At 46.3% G+C, this 16,248-nt stretch overlaps 1 protein-coding gene and 1 pseudogene across 4 annotated transcripts in view; one reads left to right on the top strand and one right to left on the bottom strand.

Annotated features, from left to right (window-relative positions):
- The window catches only part of AP2B1 (adaptor related protein complex 2 subunit beta 1), a 127,717-nt gene extending 119,874 nt beyond the window's left edge, over window positions 1-7,843 (top strand). For 3 of the 4 annotated variants that reach the window (XM_040455190.1, XM_040455188.1, XM_040455191.1), the window contains 2 exons: window positions 599-753; window positions 7,376-7,838. In XM_040455190.1, coding sequence (XP_040311124.1) covers window positions 599-753; window positions 7,376-7,450 — 230 coding nt within the window. In that variant the 3' untranslated portion in view covers window positions 7,451-7,838. Of the gene's footprint in view, window positions 1-598; window positions 754-7,375 lie in introns of all 4 variants that reach the window. The other variant, XM_040455189.1, reaches the window with a different exon arrangement.
- On the bottom strand, window positions 3,248-5,182 carry LOC121017372 (60S ribosomal protein L26-like; annotated as a pseudogene).
- Window positions 7,844-16,248: the final 8,405 nt, after the last annotated feature.

Genomic DNA, 16,248 nt, shown 5'->3' with positions numbered 1-16,248 from the left:
TTGAGAAATCATTTGCCGGCTTAAAAAAAAAAATTCTGAAACATCCAGGTTAATACATTTGACTTGCAGGATTTCTACAACTCTGGGCCCTTTTCTGATCCTGGCAGTTGAGGCCAGAGTGGCTCACAGTGAAGTAGTAGCGATTTGGGAAGTAAGTGTGGATTTGATCATCAGTCTGTGTATCCCTGTAGATCTGGGAGCAGTGTTCCAGAAGTGGATACCAACATGGCAGGCACTATAGCCGTACCTTTACACCTGCTGTCTTTGTCCTCTTCAGAGCGTTTTTATCCGTCTAGCCCCTAGTTTCAGATTACCAACTCTCTGACCCCACCATAATCTCCACAGGTAATCTTTACACTAATGTTTAGGTGCACCTTACTCTGTTTTTCTCTCCTGGAATCTGTTAGGCACTTCAAGAGCCTCTTCCTCACTCACTGCTGTTGTGGGTGAAGGGCTTTCTGAAATGTGTGCCTGCGTGAGTATGACCGTGCTTCTCAGGAGACTATACGTGTGGCTCATGAGGATGTCAGAAAAGTTAGCATGCATTTGTTATTTTAACTGAAGGTTAACATTTTGAATTTTTAATCTGTGTTTCTAGACACTGTTTCCAGCAAATTGCAAAACAACAACGTTTATACTATCGCCAAGAGGAATGTGGAAGGGCAGGACATGCTGTACCAATCCCTGAAGCTCACTAATGGCATTTGGATTTTGGCTGAGCTACGTATCCAGCCAGGAAACCCAAATTATACGGTAAGGCCTTTCTCAAAATAGGTGAGATGGGTTCAAGGAGGGAGGTAAGAGCCCTTTCATTTCTTCTTAGCACCACGGAAAGACCTGGAGGAGGCACTGCAGACCCCAGACATCCAAAACAAGCAGTCAGTCAAGAAGCCCCCATTCACCTCGTTGGAGGACCTTGTCTCTTCAGTGTCTGTCTGCCCCATCCAGTAGGCACAGTGGCTCTGGCAGCAGGGAGTGTGTGGACTTGCTCTGGAACGTGCAGGGTTCCTCACGATACTTCTCTAGCATTTCTGTGCATGTGGTGCTGTCACACGCTGCTAAGAGGGCTGTTTACGTAGCTCATTTCAAGAAGGCCTTCTTTCCTGCCCTTGGAGTTCATGACTTAAGACTGTCAGAGTCATAGACACATGAGCCTTATAAGCCTTTGTTTTCACAGCACCGTGTGTCCTGAAATGCCCGCTGAGAAAGGTGAGGCGAAACTGGGACACACCTTTGGAAGACTGCAAGGGGACTTTAGTTTGGAAAACTCCTTTGGTGCCATAACTGGACTAAAATTAAAATTCTGGCAGTATTTTTAGAGCAGGAGTGATTGCCTTGAACAACAAAGACTGACCCCTCAGGTACTGGACATTGTTTGCTGTTATGACATGTGATCTCCCAACAGGATGCTGCTTGTCATCTGCATTTTGTAAAATGAAAGCTCCTGGGATGGGGAAAATATCTTAATCTTATGTTGTCTTTGAGGTTTCTGTAGGCTGTTTTGAAGGAAGGGACAGGAAAGTGACAGAAGAGAATATGGTTCAATACTGAAGAAGCTGAATAGGAGATTAAGAGGCCATTTTAGCCACTGAGTGAGAAAAGTCTGTGACCGCACTCCTTAATTTTAACAGCCAAGTCTGTTTTCATTAGCATACATCAAGGGAATAGCACCACCCGGAACTGAGAATTCTTGTGATTTCCCTACCAGTTCCCTCCTTTGAAGCAGCTGGAAGCACACGTGTGTTACTGTCTGTGTGTGTGTGTGTACACGCGTGTGCATGCACGCACGCACGCACACCCTCCTCAGTTCTATCAAGCTAGATTTTTGTGAGTGGGAAACTTCAGGCTTCCTCCATGAACTAGACACTCCTTCCACCCACCTTCTCCTCCACCAGTCTCATCTTTTTTGGAACGAAACTACCCCATCGTTTACTTTGAGTTCCCTAAGAAAGGAAAAAACCCTTCTGTGCTGTTGCTGAAAGGGCAGGTCTAAACTGTCGAATCGGGTCTTGTAAAATAACTCTCTTTTCTTCCTTAGAAATGTGCTCTTAAGAGAGGGGCACCTGGGTGGCTCAGTTGGTTAAGCATCTGACTTGATTTCAGCTCAGGTCATGATCTCCTGGTTCGTGGGATTAAGTCCCACATGGGGCTGTGTGCTGACATTGCAGAGCCTGCTTGGGATTCTGTCTCTTCCCGGCTCTGTCTGCCCCTCCCCTGCTCTCACTCAGTCTCTCAAAACAAATAACTAAGCATTGAAAAATAATAATGTGCTCAGAGAGAGAGTGTGCGTTTTGTTTATCTATCTTATTGTGTACAGGCTTTCATCTCAGCTATGTTAAAGAAGCGTGGTCACTCCTTGTTTGCAGATAAGGAAACCAAAGTTAAGAGTGTTTATCAACTTGTCCAAGATCATGTAATTTGTTGGTAGTTGTGTTATGCTTAGAATTCAGGTTATATCTTGACCCTTACACCATCTTCACTGTGAGGATAGTGAGAATTAAGGACCTCTTAATGTCACTGTCTTAAACATTGCTTGTTTAAAATTTTCTAACTTTTTTATTTTGAAATAAGTTGAGACTGACAAACTTTGAAAACGGTACCGGGTTCCCACATGTCTTTCACCCAGTTTTCCCTATTGGTAACATCTTATAATGCCCATAGTACATTCTCAAACAGGTTATTGATATTGGTACAATACTATTAACTAAACTTAGCCCTTACTCAGATTTCACCAGGTCATACATTATTCTGTTACTGTTGATGGGGGTGGTTGGCAAGTGTACAGCACTGTGCACTCTTACTACATGTGTGTAGATTGGTATAGTCATCACCACAGGCAGGGCTTCGAACTGTTGCGTCACTGCAAAGAAGTTCCGTTCTTGCTCTCCCTTTATAGTCAGATTCTCATCCAGCCCTGTGCCCTGGCAACCACTGATGTTCTCTCCATTACTGTAATTTTGTCATTTTGAGAGTGTACTATAAATTTAAATTCTTAAAATATGAAATCTTTTGACGTTTTTTGTTTTTTGTTTTTTTTTTTTTGCTTTTTGCTTTTCGGTTAGCACAATACCCTTAACATTCATCCAGGTTGTTAATGTGTAACAGTAGTTTGCTCGTTATGACCGAGTAGTAGTCCACCATATGGATGTACCACTGCTTATCCATTCACCTGTTGAAGGATATTTCCTCCCCTATTTTTTCATTTTAACAGTTTTTATATAAAGTCATATATAAGATTATTTTATTCCTACATCTTCCCAATTATTTCTTTTTTATATTTGCCCTTTTCCTTTCCTACTTGCAAGATTTGGCTTTATGTTCAAGGATCTTCTTGTGGTCTTTGCAGTTTTAGTCTAGTAATAACCACCTTGCCAGGCTGGATGCCCACATGGACAGTTGTGCCTTTCGCCCTCTCTCGCTGTACTCGTTCAGTGTAGGTGACGTATTTCTTCCTGTAAACCTGGACTACGTTGCCAATTTGCTGACCTCTGTAGTGCCCTCGCACAACCTGTACTTACTTCCTCATCCTTTTGGATAGGCGTGGATCGAACATTGTACTTCTGTCTCAGCTGTTTGGAAAGAGGGGAAGACAAAATCTTCCTGCAAATGCGGGAGGGTGCATTGACATGCCTTTTACAGTTCTTCCTCCGGTCAGAAGTCACAAAGGGATTGAACTTCGTTTTGGCCACTGGAGCTTCAGCAGTGGCCACAGAAGGGAAGAGCCTCCTATGTATATTTTTTAATTTTTAAGATACAGATTTATGTGCAGTTGTAAGAAATAATCCAGTGGGATTTTGTCCTCATTGTGCCTTTTTATAGCCACACCCACCTCCCTTCTTTCCTTGTATTTATAAATGGTAAATTTGTTTATACTTCCTTGCCCTCTTTCCTGTTTTCCATCCATCTGGTGTCTAGGTTCCTTCTGCCCACAGAACAATCCAAATTTTCCATCACAACATGTGACACAGACCTAATCCATTCCCCTAAATGGTGCTGCAGACTTCAAAGTCCCTGGGGTCTGTTTTCTTCCTTCCATCACCCTAATACCTATTACACTATTGATCTGTCTCAGCAAGGTATTAAGGAGGAAGAAAATCTGGTTGAGCCAGTACTAATGCTAGAGGACCGGTGGTCCCTAAGCCTCCTAAGAGGTGGATAAATCACTCCTTCCCCCCACCCCTTACTGTATTTCGTTAGGAAAGATGTTTATCCTGTAAGGATGAGGCCCTGTCACTCTCAGCAGCTACATCTTATCGGGAAAGGTAACTTGTCCCTGGTGAAAAAGTATGTGTTCCAGACTGTAAACCAGAAGTAAATGTGTTAAATCCTTGGCTTACTTAGGCATAAGAGGCGATTCTTCTTTCCTCAGTGGGTCTGGATGTGTGACATTCCAGAGTGGTTGGTATTAAAGATGTGTCACATAAGTAGGCCAGCAGTTCAAAAGTTAAAACCCTGGTAACGTCTCTTTTCCCTTAGTAACCATGCAAAACAAGACCCAGAGTCGCACCTTTATTTTATAAGTCAAATTATTTGGTTTTATTAATTGTTTTTTTAATGTATGTTTCCCTTGTAATTTCTTCAGGATTTAGGAAAATCTTTTTTTTTTTTTTTTTTTTTTTTTTAATTCATTCTAGCTTGTCTTAGTTGGAAAGCAAAAGATAAGTTTAAGCCTAAACCTGACCCTTTGTTAGAGGTTGGCATGGCTTGGAGAGGGGAGTATGATATAAGGAGAGAAAGATTGATTCTTCCTCATCCAACCCCTTCTGCAAAGAGCAGCTGAAACTTAGAGTCCAGGCCTGATCTGTCTATGACTACTCCCCTCTCCCCAGTGCTAGCTTGGCAGATTGGGCTTTTGTAGAGGAAGGCAACATTTCCTTACCAGTCATGAACAACAACAACAAAAAAAGAGTCTCCAAATGGTACATCTTACAGAGGTGTGGAAAAAATATTTTGGGGGAGAGGAACCACCCCTCTGTAGTCTGAGAGTTAACTCCCTTAGGCTGATCGTCCTCTTTTTAGCTTCCTCTCCTCCTCTTCTGAACCCACATACTTACCCACGAGAATTTTCCGCGACACTGGCAGTGGAGAGGCTGTGGAGGAGGAGGTAGAGAATTGCCTCTATAGTCAGGGAAATGCCTAGAGCTGCAACTTTGACCAAAGTAGGGAGCTGTTTTCTATGCATAATGACATTCTTAAATTAGTCGGGGTTGTTTTTTGGTTTTGGGTTGTTTTTTGTTTTTGTTTTTACATTTGTCAGAATTGCCTTCCTGATTAATGTCAAACAGCAACTTTGAAAGTGCCTTAGAGACCGAATATTAAAGCTGTAAATAGAGCCTCTTTTGATGTTCTTTTGTTTGGCTGGTTTTTGGGTTTTACCTTTTTTTTTTTTTTTTTTTTTTTAAAGTAATCTCTGTGCCCAAGGTGGGCCTCAAACTCACAACCCTGAGATCAAGAGTCACATGCTCTACTGACTGAGTCAGCCAGGTGCCCTGGTTTTTGCATTTTTTTAATTTGCATTTTTAAACTTTTGAGGATGTACGTTTTTTTCAAGAAATTCAGGGTTGCAACAACATGGATGGAACTAGAGTGTATTAGCCTGAGCAAAATAAGTCAGAGAAAGACAAATACTATCTGATTTCACTCACATATGAAATTTAAGAAGCAAAACAGGTGAACCTAGGGGAAGGGAAGAAAAAATAAGATAAAAACAGAGAGGGAGGCAAACCATAAGAGACTTGTAAATACAGAGAACAAACAGGGTTGCTGGAGGGGAGGTGGATGGGGGATGATGGGTTGACTGGGTGATGGGCATTAAGGAGGGCACTTGTTGGGATGAGCACTGGGTGTTATATGTAAGTGATGAATCACTGGATTCTACTCCTGAAACTAATACTACACTGTATGTCAACTAACTTGAGTTTAAATTAAAAAAAAAAAAAAAAAAAGAAATTCAGGGTTGACCAATATCTTCCTGATATTTTTGCTAAATATATTGTCACCTTTTGTACTATGTGAAATTGCCCAGTGTCTCTGAGAATAAAGAGGTAAAGGAATGTAACATCTCATAGTGCTATATGATTAAAGACAAGTTTTGCTTACATACCCTAATAGATGAAAACAATGGTGTCGGTAATGCAAAAAGCAAATGTTCAATTTTCTGGTTCTAAATGCAATTTGCATGCTTCTGTTATATTACTGTTAATAATATTTTGGTTACTCTGATACAGTCAAGGATTTCAAATCTGAGAGGGAGGGAGAGAGAATCTTCAGCAGGCTCCATGCTCAGCACAGAGCCTGACACGGGGCTCGATCCCATGACCTGAGCCGAAACCAACAGTCAGACGCTCAACCGACTGAGTCACCCAGACGCCCTAATCTGGGTTTAAGTTTTGTGCTTATTGACCCACAAAATGAAAATCTCAGTGTTCAACATTGAAATTGTTTTATTAAAGTTTTCGTTTTAATTTGATGATTGTGAGACTAGAAGAAGAGAAGTGGTAGACGAGTAGTATAAGGAGTGTCTTTGCCTGTTTAGGGAGGCAGCAAATGAGGAAACTAGTGCCGTAAATTGCTGTCTGGTTATACTAAGTCAGTGTCTCTTGGTGTTCACATTTGCCTTCCATAACAGTGTTTTTGCTGTCCTCGGTGTAATACAAAAAGGACTAGTACCTTGGATGTCCCTCTCTTATGCTTTTATTTTGCTCGATCGTACATCTTGAATTGGAACTGAGATAACCATCCTTGTCTGAGTGAGAAACTGGGGCAGGCAGCCAAAATGACCCCAACAAGTTAGACTTTCGCCCTTCCCTTTTCATTTGGTAATAATCCCTGTGACCCTTAGCAGAGCGTTGGAGTAGCTGTTCCCCCACAGTCAGAGGTTTTGATGTTTTTAGTATGGATGATTCCTAACCTCACAGACCCACAGAGAATGTAGGTGGAAACACAGCACAAGTTGACATTGATTAAATTGAAATTTTAAAACCCACAGAACTTAACAGAACCTCTCTTGGTTTGGCCTCTCAGTGAAAGAGGCTCTTCTCTCTTTGCATCAGAAAGAGATTTTCTGGGGCGCCTGGGTGGCTCAGTCGGTTAAGCGGCCGACTTCGGCTCAGGTCATGATCTCACGGTCCATGGGTTCGAGCCCCACGTCGGGCTCTGTGCTGAAAGCTCAGAGCCTGGAGCCTGTTTCAGATTCTGTGTCTCCCTCTCTCTGACCCTCCCCCGTTCATGCTCTGTCTCTCTCTGTCTCAAAAATAAATAAATGTTAAAAAAAAAAAAATTAAAAAAAAAAAGATTTCCTTGAACTGAGTACTGGCTACCTTTCAAGCCAATGCCAGCCTCCATACTAATCCTCTTCTCCTTTTCTTCCTAACAGCTGTCGCTGAAGTGTAGAGCTCCTGAAGTCTCTCAGTACATCTATCAGGTCTACGACAGCATTTTGAAAAACTAATAGACTGGTCCGGCGCCCTCCGGCCATCCTGTGATTGGTGCAAGCCAAGAACTCTTAACTGGAAGAAATTGTATTGCCGTGTAGAATCTGAACCCAAACACACTGAGGCCACCCACCAAGGTAGTGACTAGTCTAACCTGTGCTAACATTAGGGCACAACCTGTTGGATAGTTGTAGCTTCCTGTGAACATTTGTAACCACTGCTTCGATCACTTCCCTCCTCTTGCCACTCGCCGCCGCTATCTGTCCTTACTTGTGAGCTTCTCCATAGTGTGCCAGTGGCTGGCATTTTTGAGTGTAGTTTGATATTTTGTAATTGAGAGCTCATTTCAAAAGCAGAAAAAGACAAAAAATATTAAAGCAAGGAAAAGTGTCACTGAAACATAAACTGCACTTTATTGTTTTATATTTTTGTACATATGAGAAATGGAGGGCATAGTGTACCTGGTAGAAAGTGTTAAAACACCTGACTGCCATTAACCACACAGTCCTGGAGGAAGAAATGCAGTTATTTGCACCCCCTGTTAGGGGTTCTCTTATCTGTGGCAACCTTGCCCCTGCTCATTTGGGTTTTCACTTTCTTCTCTCTCCAAAGTCCCTCCCTTTCTTTAGGATTTCCGCCCCCTCCGCCCCCCCACACCCCTTATTATCATCTCATCTGATTGCTCTGCAGTTGGGAATGGTGGTCTTCCTTGAATGGTGTTTCAGGGTGTGGGAAATAGGGCCTGTTGGCACTAAAGCTGAGAGACGTTAGAGCGTCCTACATTCCTTTCCCTCGATCTAACCCGTTAACACTGATCAAGGAATTTGAGTAGAGATGGGGATCAGGAACCAAACTGTGCTTCCCCCTCTCCCTGCCCTGGATTTAATTTAATTCTCAGCTCCAATTCAGATCTAAAATCCTAGTTTTAGAGTTGAAACAGACTTTAAATAATAACTTATCCAACCCTGTTTTTCCTAAAATGGAAAAAGACAAAGATGTAGACTGCCTGAGGCCTTTTAGCTGTTGAGTCGCAGAGCAGAGCGGGAGGACTGGGTCTCCTAAATCCCCATCAGTGTTGTTGGAGACTGCAAGAGCCGCTCGCTCATTTTTCTTTCCTCAACGCCTTTCTCTTACCTTTCCTGTCCTGCTTCTTCGTGGCTCTTCTCCTACTCCATGCCGATTTTGGCCCTCCATTCACTGGCATCAGGTGGCAGCAGAGTGTCTCTTCAGTTACCGGAAGGTAAATCCAGATGCCAGAATGAGAGGGTAGCTGAGTGTTCCCACACGTGCTCCTAGAGCCACAGTTCTTGAGGCCAGCAGGGTGGGTGCAGAGATGAAGTGAGCTTAGAGAGGTCGTGGACTCACTCTATCCTTTAACAGTCTGATCTGCCCTTTACTTATGTTAATTAGGCCCCACAGGCAGTTGACACCACCTCAGAGGGTCAGTCAGTTCTTGTCATCTCTCCCAAGACTGGGAGATACGAAATCCCCTAACACGTTGGGCGTGTTTTGTCCAAGAGTGCTTTGTGCCCAAAGCACCAACTCTTTAGCTGTGTTCACACTATTACATCTGTGGGCACTTGTCACACTGCCTGGTGCCCAGTGCTCAGGGTGCGGGAACAAGACCGCTCTTCTCCGATGCCCTGTTCAAGTCAGAGGCAGTTTGGGGCCCAAAGGCCTCATGTTGAACTCAGACCTCCGAGTGAGTCCAAGGGGAGAAATCCTAGAAAACAGAAACTACCCTACAGCCCTGTCATGTCTGAAGTGACCCTGATTCATACGAGGTACAAAGCTTTGGGGGGGGGTGGGTCCCCCAAAGCAATTTCCTAAACCTTGAGACTCTCCAAGAGAAGAATTACTGGGGTCGGGGGCCCTTGTCCTGCACTCACCACCCAAGGCACGTGGAGGATAGGAAGTAGCACAGGGGACGTATGTGGGAGGTGGGTAGGTTGGCTGTGTGTCAGGTGGAAAAGCAGGTCGATTAGTTTCCTTGTTGGGAGATCATGGAGTCGGATGGACACAGGCAGTGAAGAAGGTTCACACTACAAATACCAAGTTCTTATCTCAGAGCAAACCGTGGTTGCACAGGGAAATGTATGTGTCAGCTAAACAGACAGCACACAGTTTTATACCAGAGTATGTCCCTCTGCCTCTGAAACGAGGCTTCTCTCACCTTCCCCAGCAGTGGTGGGTAACAGCTGCTGTTCTCAGCTCACCTGACTGAGCCAATCCGGGAATCCTTCGCTCCTTGGGGAGGCTGCCTCCTGTCGCAGCCCCGAGCGTTCAGGGAGGGATCCTGCTCCGTGGAAGAGGACCTCTCTCCTGAAGAGACAGACTGTCGCCTCCACTGCAGCTTCCCTTTTGGCCTGTGTCAAGCTCGGCCGAATCGGGGAAACGGAGTGGAGCTTGCCCTCCATTCTCCTCTCCTCTGCCTCCGTATGTCTTTGTAACATCAGCTGGTATCCTACAGAGGGCAGGGAAGCACACACACACCCAGAACTCTTGCTGGTCAGAGATTCCCTGAGTGTCTGTCCTCGCCCGAGCCTGTTTCGTGTGTCTGTGTTGTGGAGAGCAGTTGGGAGTGGGAGGGGAAATGTTGCCCTAAGAATGCTTATCATTCTTTGGTTATTGGGATCTGTTCTTGGGGAGGGTGGGGGTGGGGGGAAGCTTGACCTTGTGTCTTCGTCAATAAACTCATTTACACAAAATGAAGTTTGTGGTGTGGACTTTGTTCCCAGAACCGACCCTCTAGGATGCAACACTGCTGGCCAGGAGAGGGATGGAGCACTAATAAGCATACTGTTAGAACTTTTCTTCTGGCTCCCTAACCGTCCCAGGGATTTAGCCAGATGAAATTAAGACTACGTAAGGAAGGGGCGCCTGGGTGGCGCAGTCGGTTAAGCATCTGACTTCAGCCAGGTCACGATCTCGCGGTCCGGTCCGTGAGTTCGAGCCCCGCGTCGGGCTCTGGGCTGATGGCTCAGAGCCTGGAGCCTGTTTCCGATTCTGTGTCTCCCTCTCTCTCTGCCCCTCCCCCGTTCATGCTCTGTTTCTCTCTGTCCCCCAAAAATAAATAAACGTTGAAAAAAAAATTTTTTTTTTTAAAAATTAAAAAAAGACTACGTAAGGAAGAAGCCTGTATCTCACGGAGGCTCCTGTTAACCAAGCCCCCTGTCACCACCAGCACCATGGGCAGGAAGTGCTCACAGGAGCTAGTCTCTATCCCCTGGCAGGTTCTCTGCTAGGGCCCCAGGCAGATGGTCCCAGGGACAGCCAGCCAAGGCATAGGGGCAGAAGCGGCACAGCAGAGCTACTCACCAGCTTCCTGTCACCCAGGACGACTCATCTCGATGTATAAGCGCCACTGGGACCTGAACTCAGGGCCGGCGTGTTCCCAAGTGAAAAGAATTCATGCTTCAAAGCAAGCTTCCCCAGGAGTTCAAGTCCAGTCACGGGCATTTGCGTCGCAGGGAGCACAAGACCCAGGTGTTGTCAAGATAGAGGCCCTAGATCATGATGAGCAACAGCCTCTGAAGTCTTCTAACCTGAAGCTCAGTAAAGAGGCTGAGGGATCCAGCGCCAAGGTGCCCTGAGCCTCTCACCACTAGAGCGAATGTAGAGAAGCTGCTTAGCACTTAGGCGTTGGGACTTGGATGTCCCAACTCCATGAGTGAACTGCCTTTGGCAGCCAGCAACTTTTGGGTTGTCACCTTGTTGCTGGCTTGCAGTTAGCCCAAGCTGTAACAGGAATAACACTTGGGAAGCAGTGGGGTCAGGATGGTCTTTGTTGACGTTCAAGGCCAAAGAAATGAAGAGGGATGGGCTATGCTGAGATCTATCTGGATTTACCAACTAAGAATGATACCAGGTTGGGCAAAGAAAATCTTTAGGGCAGAGGGTTTCAACTCTTCGCCCCCACCCCCGCCAAAACTCTATTTTTAAGTAATCTCTCTACCCAACATGGGGCTCGAACCCACAACCCTGAGACCAAGAGTTGCATGCTGCACCGACTGAGCAAGCCAGGTGTCCCCAGAGGCTCTCAAGTCTGGTGTGCACATTGACACCACGTCTCGGGTTTCAAAAACCGGTGATTCTGCTCAGCCAGGCTGGCGTGTGGCCCTGGGGAAATCTGCATTTTTAAAGAACTCCAGTGTTTCTAATGTGCAGCTCGAGAAAGACACACCTGTTTGTCTACTTTTAAAGGGATACAGGTGACAAATGGTAAAGCACTGGGACGGCGGGGCGGGCCGGGGGGCGGGGGGCCAGTCGGTAATCTGGGAAACAGGTGAAGGGGATTAAGAGGTGCAAACTTCAGGTTTATAAAAAGCCACGAGGACGAACCGCATAGGGCGTTGTAGTCGATAACGTAAAAAATTTGCATGGTAGCTACATATACTGTGGTGTCATCTCATAATGTATGTAATTGCAAATTACTGTGTTGTACACCTGAAACAAATACGTTGCATGTCAGCTATACTTCAGTTTTATTTATTTATTTATTTATTTATTTTTAATGTTTATTTATTTTTGAGACAGAGAGAGACAGAGCATGAACAGGGGAGGGTCAGAGAGAGGGAGACAGAATTTGAAACAGGCTCCAGGCTCCGAGCTGTCAGCACAGAGCCCGACGCGGGGCTCGAACTCACGGACCGCGAGATCATGACCTGAGCCGAAGTCAGACGTTTAACCGACTGAGCCACCCAGGCGCCCCTACACTTCAGTTTTTAAAAATAAGAAAAAAGTGAAGTTGCCAAATAAAATGCCAGTTACCCAGAATCATACTGGGAAAAAAAAAATGGTAAAGTACTTTCATGCGCATGACACCTGCCTACCCCATGAACCTGGCATTACCCCCATTTTTCAGGTGAGGTGCGACAGAGAGTGGAACAGTTCCACTGAAAGTTCTGTAATAGGCCCTCCAGCCCCTCTACACTCAGCCACCAGGCCAATGGCCGGCCTTGCTAAAACCCCAAGCTACCAGGATATGGAACCATAAGCAGGGCTTGCCGGCCCCAGACTTTGACCTTCGATCGTACCATCCTTCTCAGCCTCCAGAATGGCGACTAGGAAATTCTGAGATATCAGGTACATTGTTTCTGAAGCTAAGAAACAGTTGAGGACTCCCAGAATTGAGTCTTCCTACTCCCACCTCATGCATTGATGCTTTTTCTGATTTTGCTTGGACCCAGATTTCTTTTCCCCGCCACCCCCAGCTCCAGGAGGCAAGAGCCTGTTTATTTTAATACCTGGTGTGGCACTTGGGAAAGATCACACCTCCCCCGTTGTTACCCATTTCTATCTCCTGAGCACTAATCCTAGAATCCCAACCAGCCCCCAGACATGTTATTAGCAACAAGGATGTTTCTTGAAAAGTTTCCGAGTTGGCTGCAAACTTACCATCTCAGTTTTCTCATTTAGCTTTTGCCCTGCCATTTTTGATGCTGCCAACAAGGGGAAGGCTGATTTGGGGGTTGATAGGACGCAGATGGACTTAATCTCCAGAAGAATTGCTTTGAAACGGGACTGCCCCAGCACTCTGGGACTGAGAGAACGGCTCAGGAAACAGGACTGCCCCTGCACTCTGGGACCCAGAGAACGGCTCAGGGCCTTCTCCCACTATATGGGTATTAGAGGAGAATGTTCAAATCCAGCCTTGGGCTTCCCCTCCCTTGTTTCATTCACTTTCCACTTAAGGTCTTAGGCTCCAGGGTCTGGCCAAACAGCCTCTGAAAGCTCAGTGGGGGTTTCAGCTTTGATGGAGGGTTTGGGGGCCTGTGGACTAGGCAGCTCCAGGTCTCTGTTTTTTTGTCCCCCTCGGGTGCCTGGGCCTCAGATGCTGCAAGTGGACCCACGCATCTGCTCCCCCAGAGTCTGTGCTTGCGTCTCAGGTGTCCCCACAGGAGGCCCAAGGTCAGACCCAAGGACAGAGCCTCTCAAATTTTTTCACCAAAGTAACTGTAATGATAGAGGAGAGTGAGCAGTCCTCTACAGTGTAAGAAGTTCTTAGCCCAAAGTGACTCTCAATAAACTGAAATGACGTAGGGGCACCCGGGTGGTTCAGTCAGTTAAGTGTCCAACTCTTGGTTATGGCTCAAGTCACGACCTCATGGTTCGATTCATGGGTTCGAGCCCCGCATAAGTCTCCCCGCTGACAGCATGGAGCCTGCTCAGGATTCTCTCTCTCTCCCTCTCTCTCTGCCCCTCCCCACTCATGCTCTCTCAAATAAATAAACTTAAAAAAAAAATGACTTAGGAGAATCTTAAATGCAGGCATATTTTGCATTTTATATTAATACTATGGCTTCTTGTTTTTTATATAAAAATATTCTAAATGACCTACCACCGAAGGCAAGTGTGAGGCTCCATGATGGACCTTTGGCTTTGTGTTCCCCTAGTAGGAGAAGCTTCTGAGAAGCCTGGTGCCAGGTTATGAGTATGAGCACTGCACAATTTCTCTTTCTAGTCTACCTTGGGCTAAGATAGAACCAGAATGGAGGTGTTGGCCAGTAGACACAAAGCCTGAGATCTTTGGTCATAGTAAGCATTAACGATTTTGATATACAACACGGGGGATGGACAATGCCCCGGACAATTAAGTTAGGAAAAGTGTCACTCTAGGTGACACTGTTAGAACCCCATGGGTCAGTAAAATCTGATTTCTCCCTGGGAATTCTTCCCGAAGGAAGCCATATCCTTCTCAACCCTGTATTTGTTTCTAGCTGCTGCCCTGGCCCTTCTCATACACCACCCCAAACCCCTAGAAGCCCACCTAGAATAAAAGGAAATGCTTTTCCAAGGTGATGTTCAACCTCCCATACGAATGGCTGTATGTCTTTTAAAAAGGCAAGAAAAGGGGGCACCTGGATGGCTCAGTCAGTTAAGTGTCTGACTTTGGCTCAGGTCATGATCTCACAGTTCGGTTCATGAGTTTGAGCCCCACATTGGGCTCTCTGCTGTCAGTGCGGAGCCGCTTTGGATCCTCTGTCTCCCTCTCTCTCAAAAATAAATAAACATTAACAAGAATGAAAAGGCAAGAAAAAATAAAGGCTACATGTTGAGACTTCCTACAGGTCAGGCACTGCTGTTAAGAACGCTACACTCTTGTAAGTCCTTTATGCTGAAAGGACGACTGATCGCATCTCCGCTGCTTTACAAATAAAGCAATAGCTGGGGCACCTGGGTGGCTTAGTCGGTTAAGCGTCCCTTGGTTTCAACTCAGGTCATGATCTCACGGTTCATGAGTTCGAGCCCTGCATCAGGCTCTGTGCTGACAGTGAGGAGCCTGCTTGGGATTCTCCCTCTCTCCCTCAAAAATAAATAAACTTATTACAAATAACGCAATAGGATTAGGATAGTTCAAGTTACTTGCCTTCGTTACCATCATGGTCACGTAGTCAGTGGAGGGCCAGGATTTAAATCCAGATCTGTCCAGATTCTGAGGCCCAGGCTCATAACCACTACACTTTCTGTCTGGATAGAAGAGAGAGGAGGAGCAATTGGGAACATGCCCAAAATGCAGAGCCCAGAGGGAGGAGGAAACTGGCTCCATGAGGAATCTGGAACGCAGGAGTAATAGGAAGTCTAGAAAGTCGCAGGGGGGCATGCTGGGTCCCAGGGATAAAAACACGGGTGAGCTCTCTGGGCTTCCCCTTCCTCTTCTGCCCTGCAAGCAAGTACAATGTGACTCTGGCCAGGTGGTCACTGCCCTGCTTCAAGACCCTTCATTACCTTACCATCCAGCACAGGGCTAGGTCCAAATTCCTTACCCAGCAATCATCACCGCCTTTGAGACCTCACCTCAAGCCCCCTCTCTGCCTCCTCTCGCCAAGCTGCCAGCCCCCTGGGCTCCCTTCTCAAAGCTCTGTACTTGCTCCCATCTTCTCTCATCTGTAGCCCTCCTCTCCCACAACCTCTTCTCACCCTGACGCCCCAAATCCATTTCTTTCAAGGCTCCTTCCTTGAAACTTGCCTCCTCTGACACCTCCACTGACTCCCCTAACTATTTGGTCCCCTCCCTGCGCCCTCCCTCCAGAACCCTGGCTTTTCACACAGCACATAATTAGTGCTGCTGGGCCAGCTTCTCCCCCTCGGGCGGGGAGGGCCACCCAACTAGAGATCCCCATCTTCTATTCCAAATTTTGCCCTTCAGTAAGACAAGTCACTCCACCCCTCTCAGTCCCCAACTATCCCATCTGTAGAATTGACCCCACATGAGGCACCTGGGTGGCTCAGTCAGTTAAGCAACTGACTTCAGCTCAGGTCATGATCTCACGGTTCGTGGGTTTGAGCCCCGTGTCAGGCTCTGTACCAACAGCTCAGAGCCTGGAGCCTGCTTCAGATTCTGTGTCTCCCTCTCTCTCTGTTCCTCCCCTGCTCGTTCTCTGTCTCTCAAAAGTAAATAAACGTTAAGGAAAAAAAATTTTTTTTTAAAGAATCGACCTCACAGAATTGTGAGGATTAAGTTTGAGGACGCAGGTAAAACTTAGAGCCCGTTGTCTGGCACACAGGACGCACTCCACAAATGCTAGCTATGATGAATGACACTGTGGCCGCTGGTTTTAGAAAAAAATATATAGGTGATTCTGCCTGCATGCAGCCCCTGCAAATGCTGGCATCTCCCGGTGTGGAGAAGAGAGGGGAGCAGTGGGTTGAGGGGAGTGGAGGTCATTCACTGGCAGGAGATACGCTGCGCTCTGCGGCCAGCCTGGTGTGCCCTTCTTGCACTGCTGCGGTGAAGGGCGAGAGTGACCACCCTGCACTCTGTCCTCCAGTGGGACAAGGTGCAGGGCACACAGGTGCGCCCGCCCTGCAGCAG

The sequence above is a fragment of the Herpailurus yagouaroundi genome, unplaced genomic scaffold (genome assembly GCF_014898765.1).
Source record: "Herpailurus yagouaroundi ecotype Mexico unplaced genomic scaffold, PumYag 215, whole genome shotgun sequence".
Lineage (NCBI taxonomy): Eukaryota > Metazoa > Chordata > Mammalia > Carnivora > Felidae > Herpailurus > Herpailurus yagouaroundi.
Note: the sequence above shows the minus strand (reverse complement) of the source record. Positions and strands in the feature narration are given on the sequence as shown.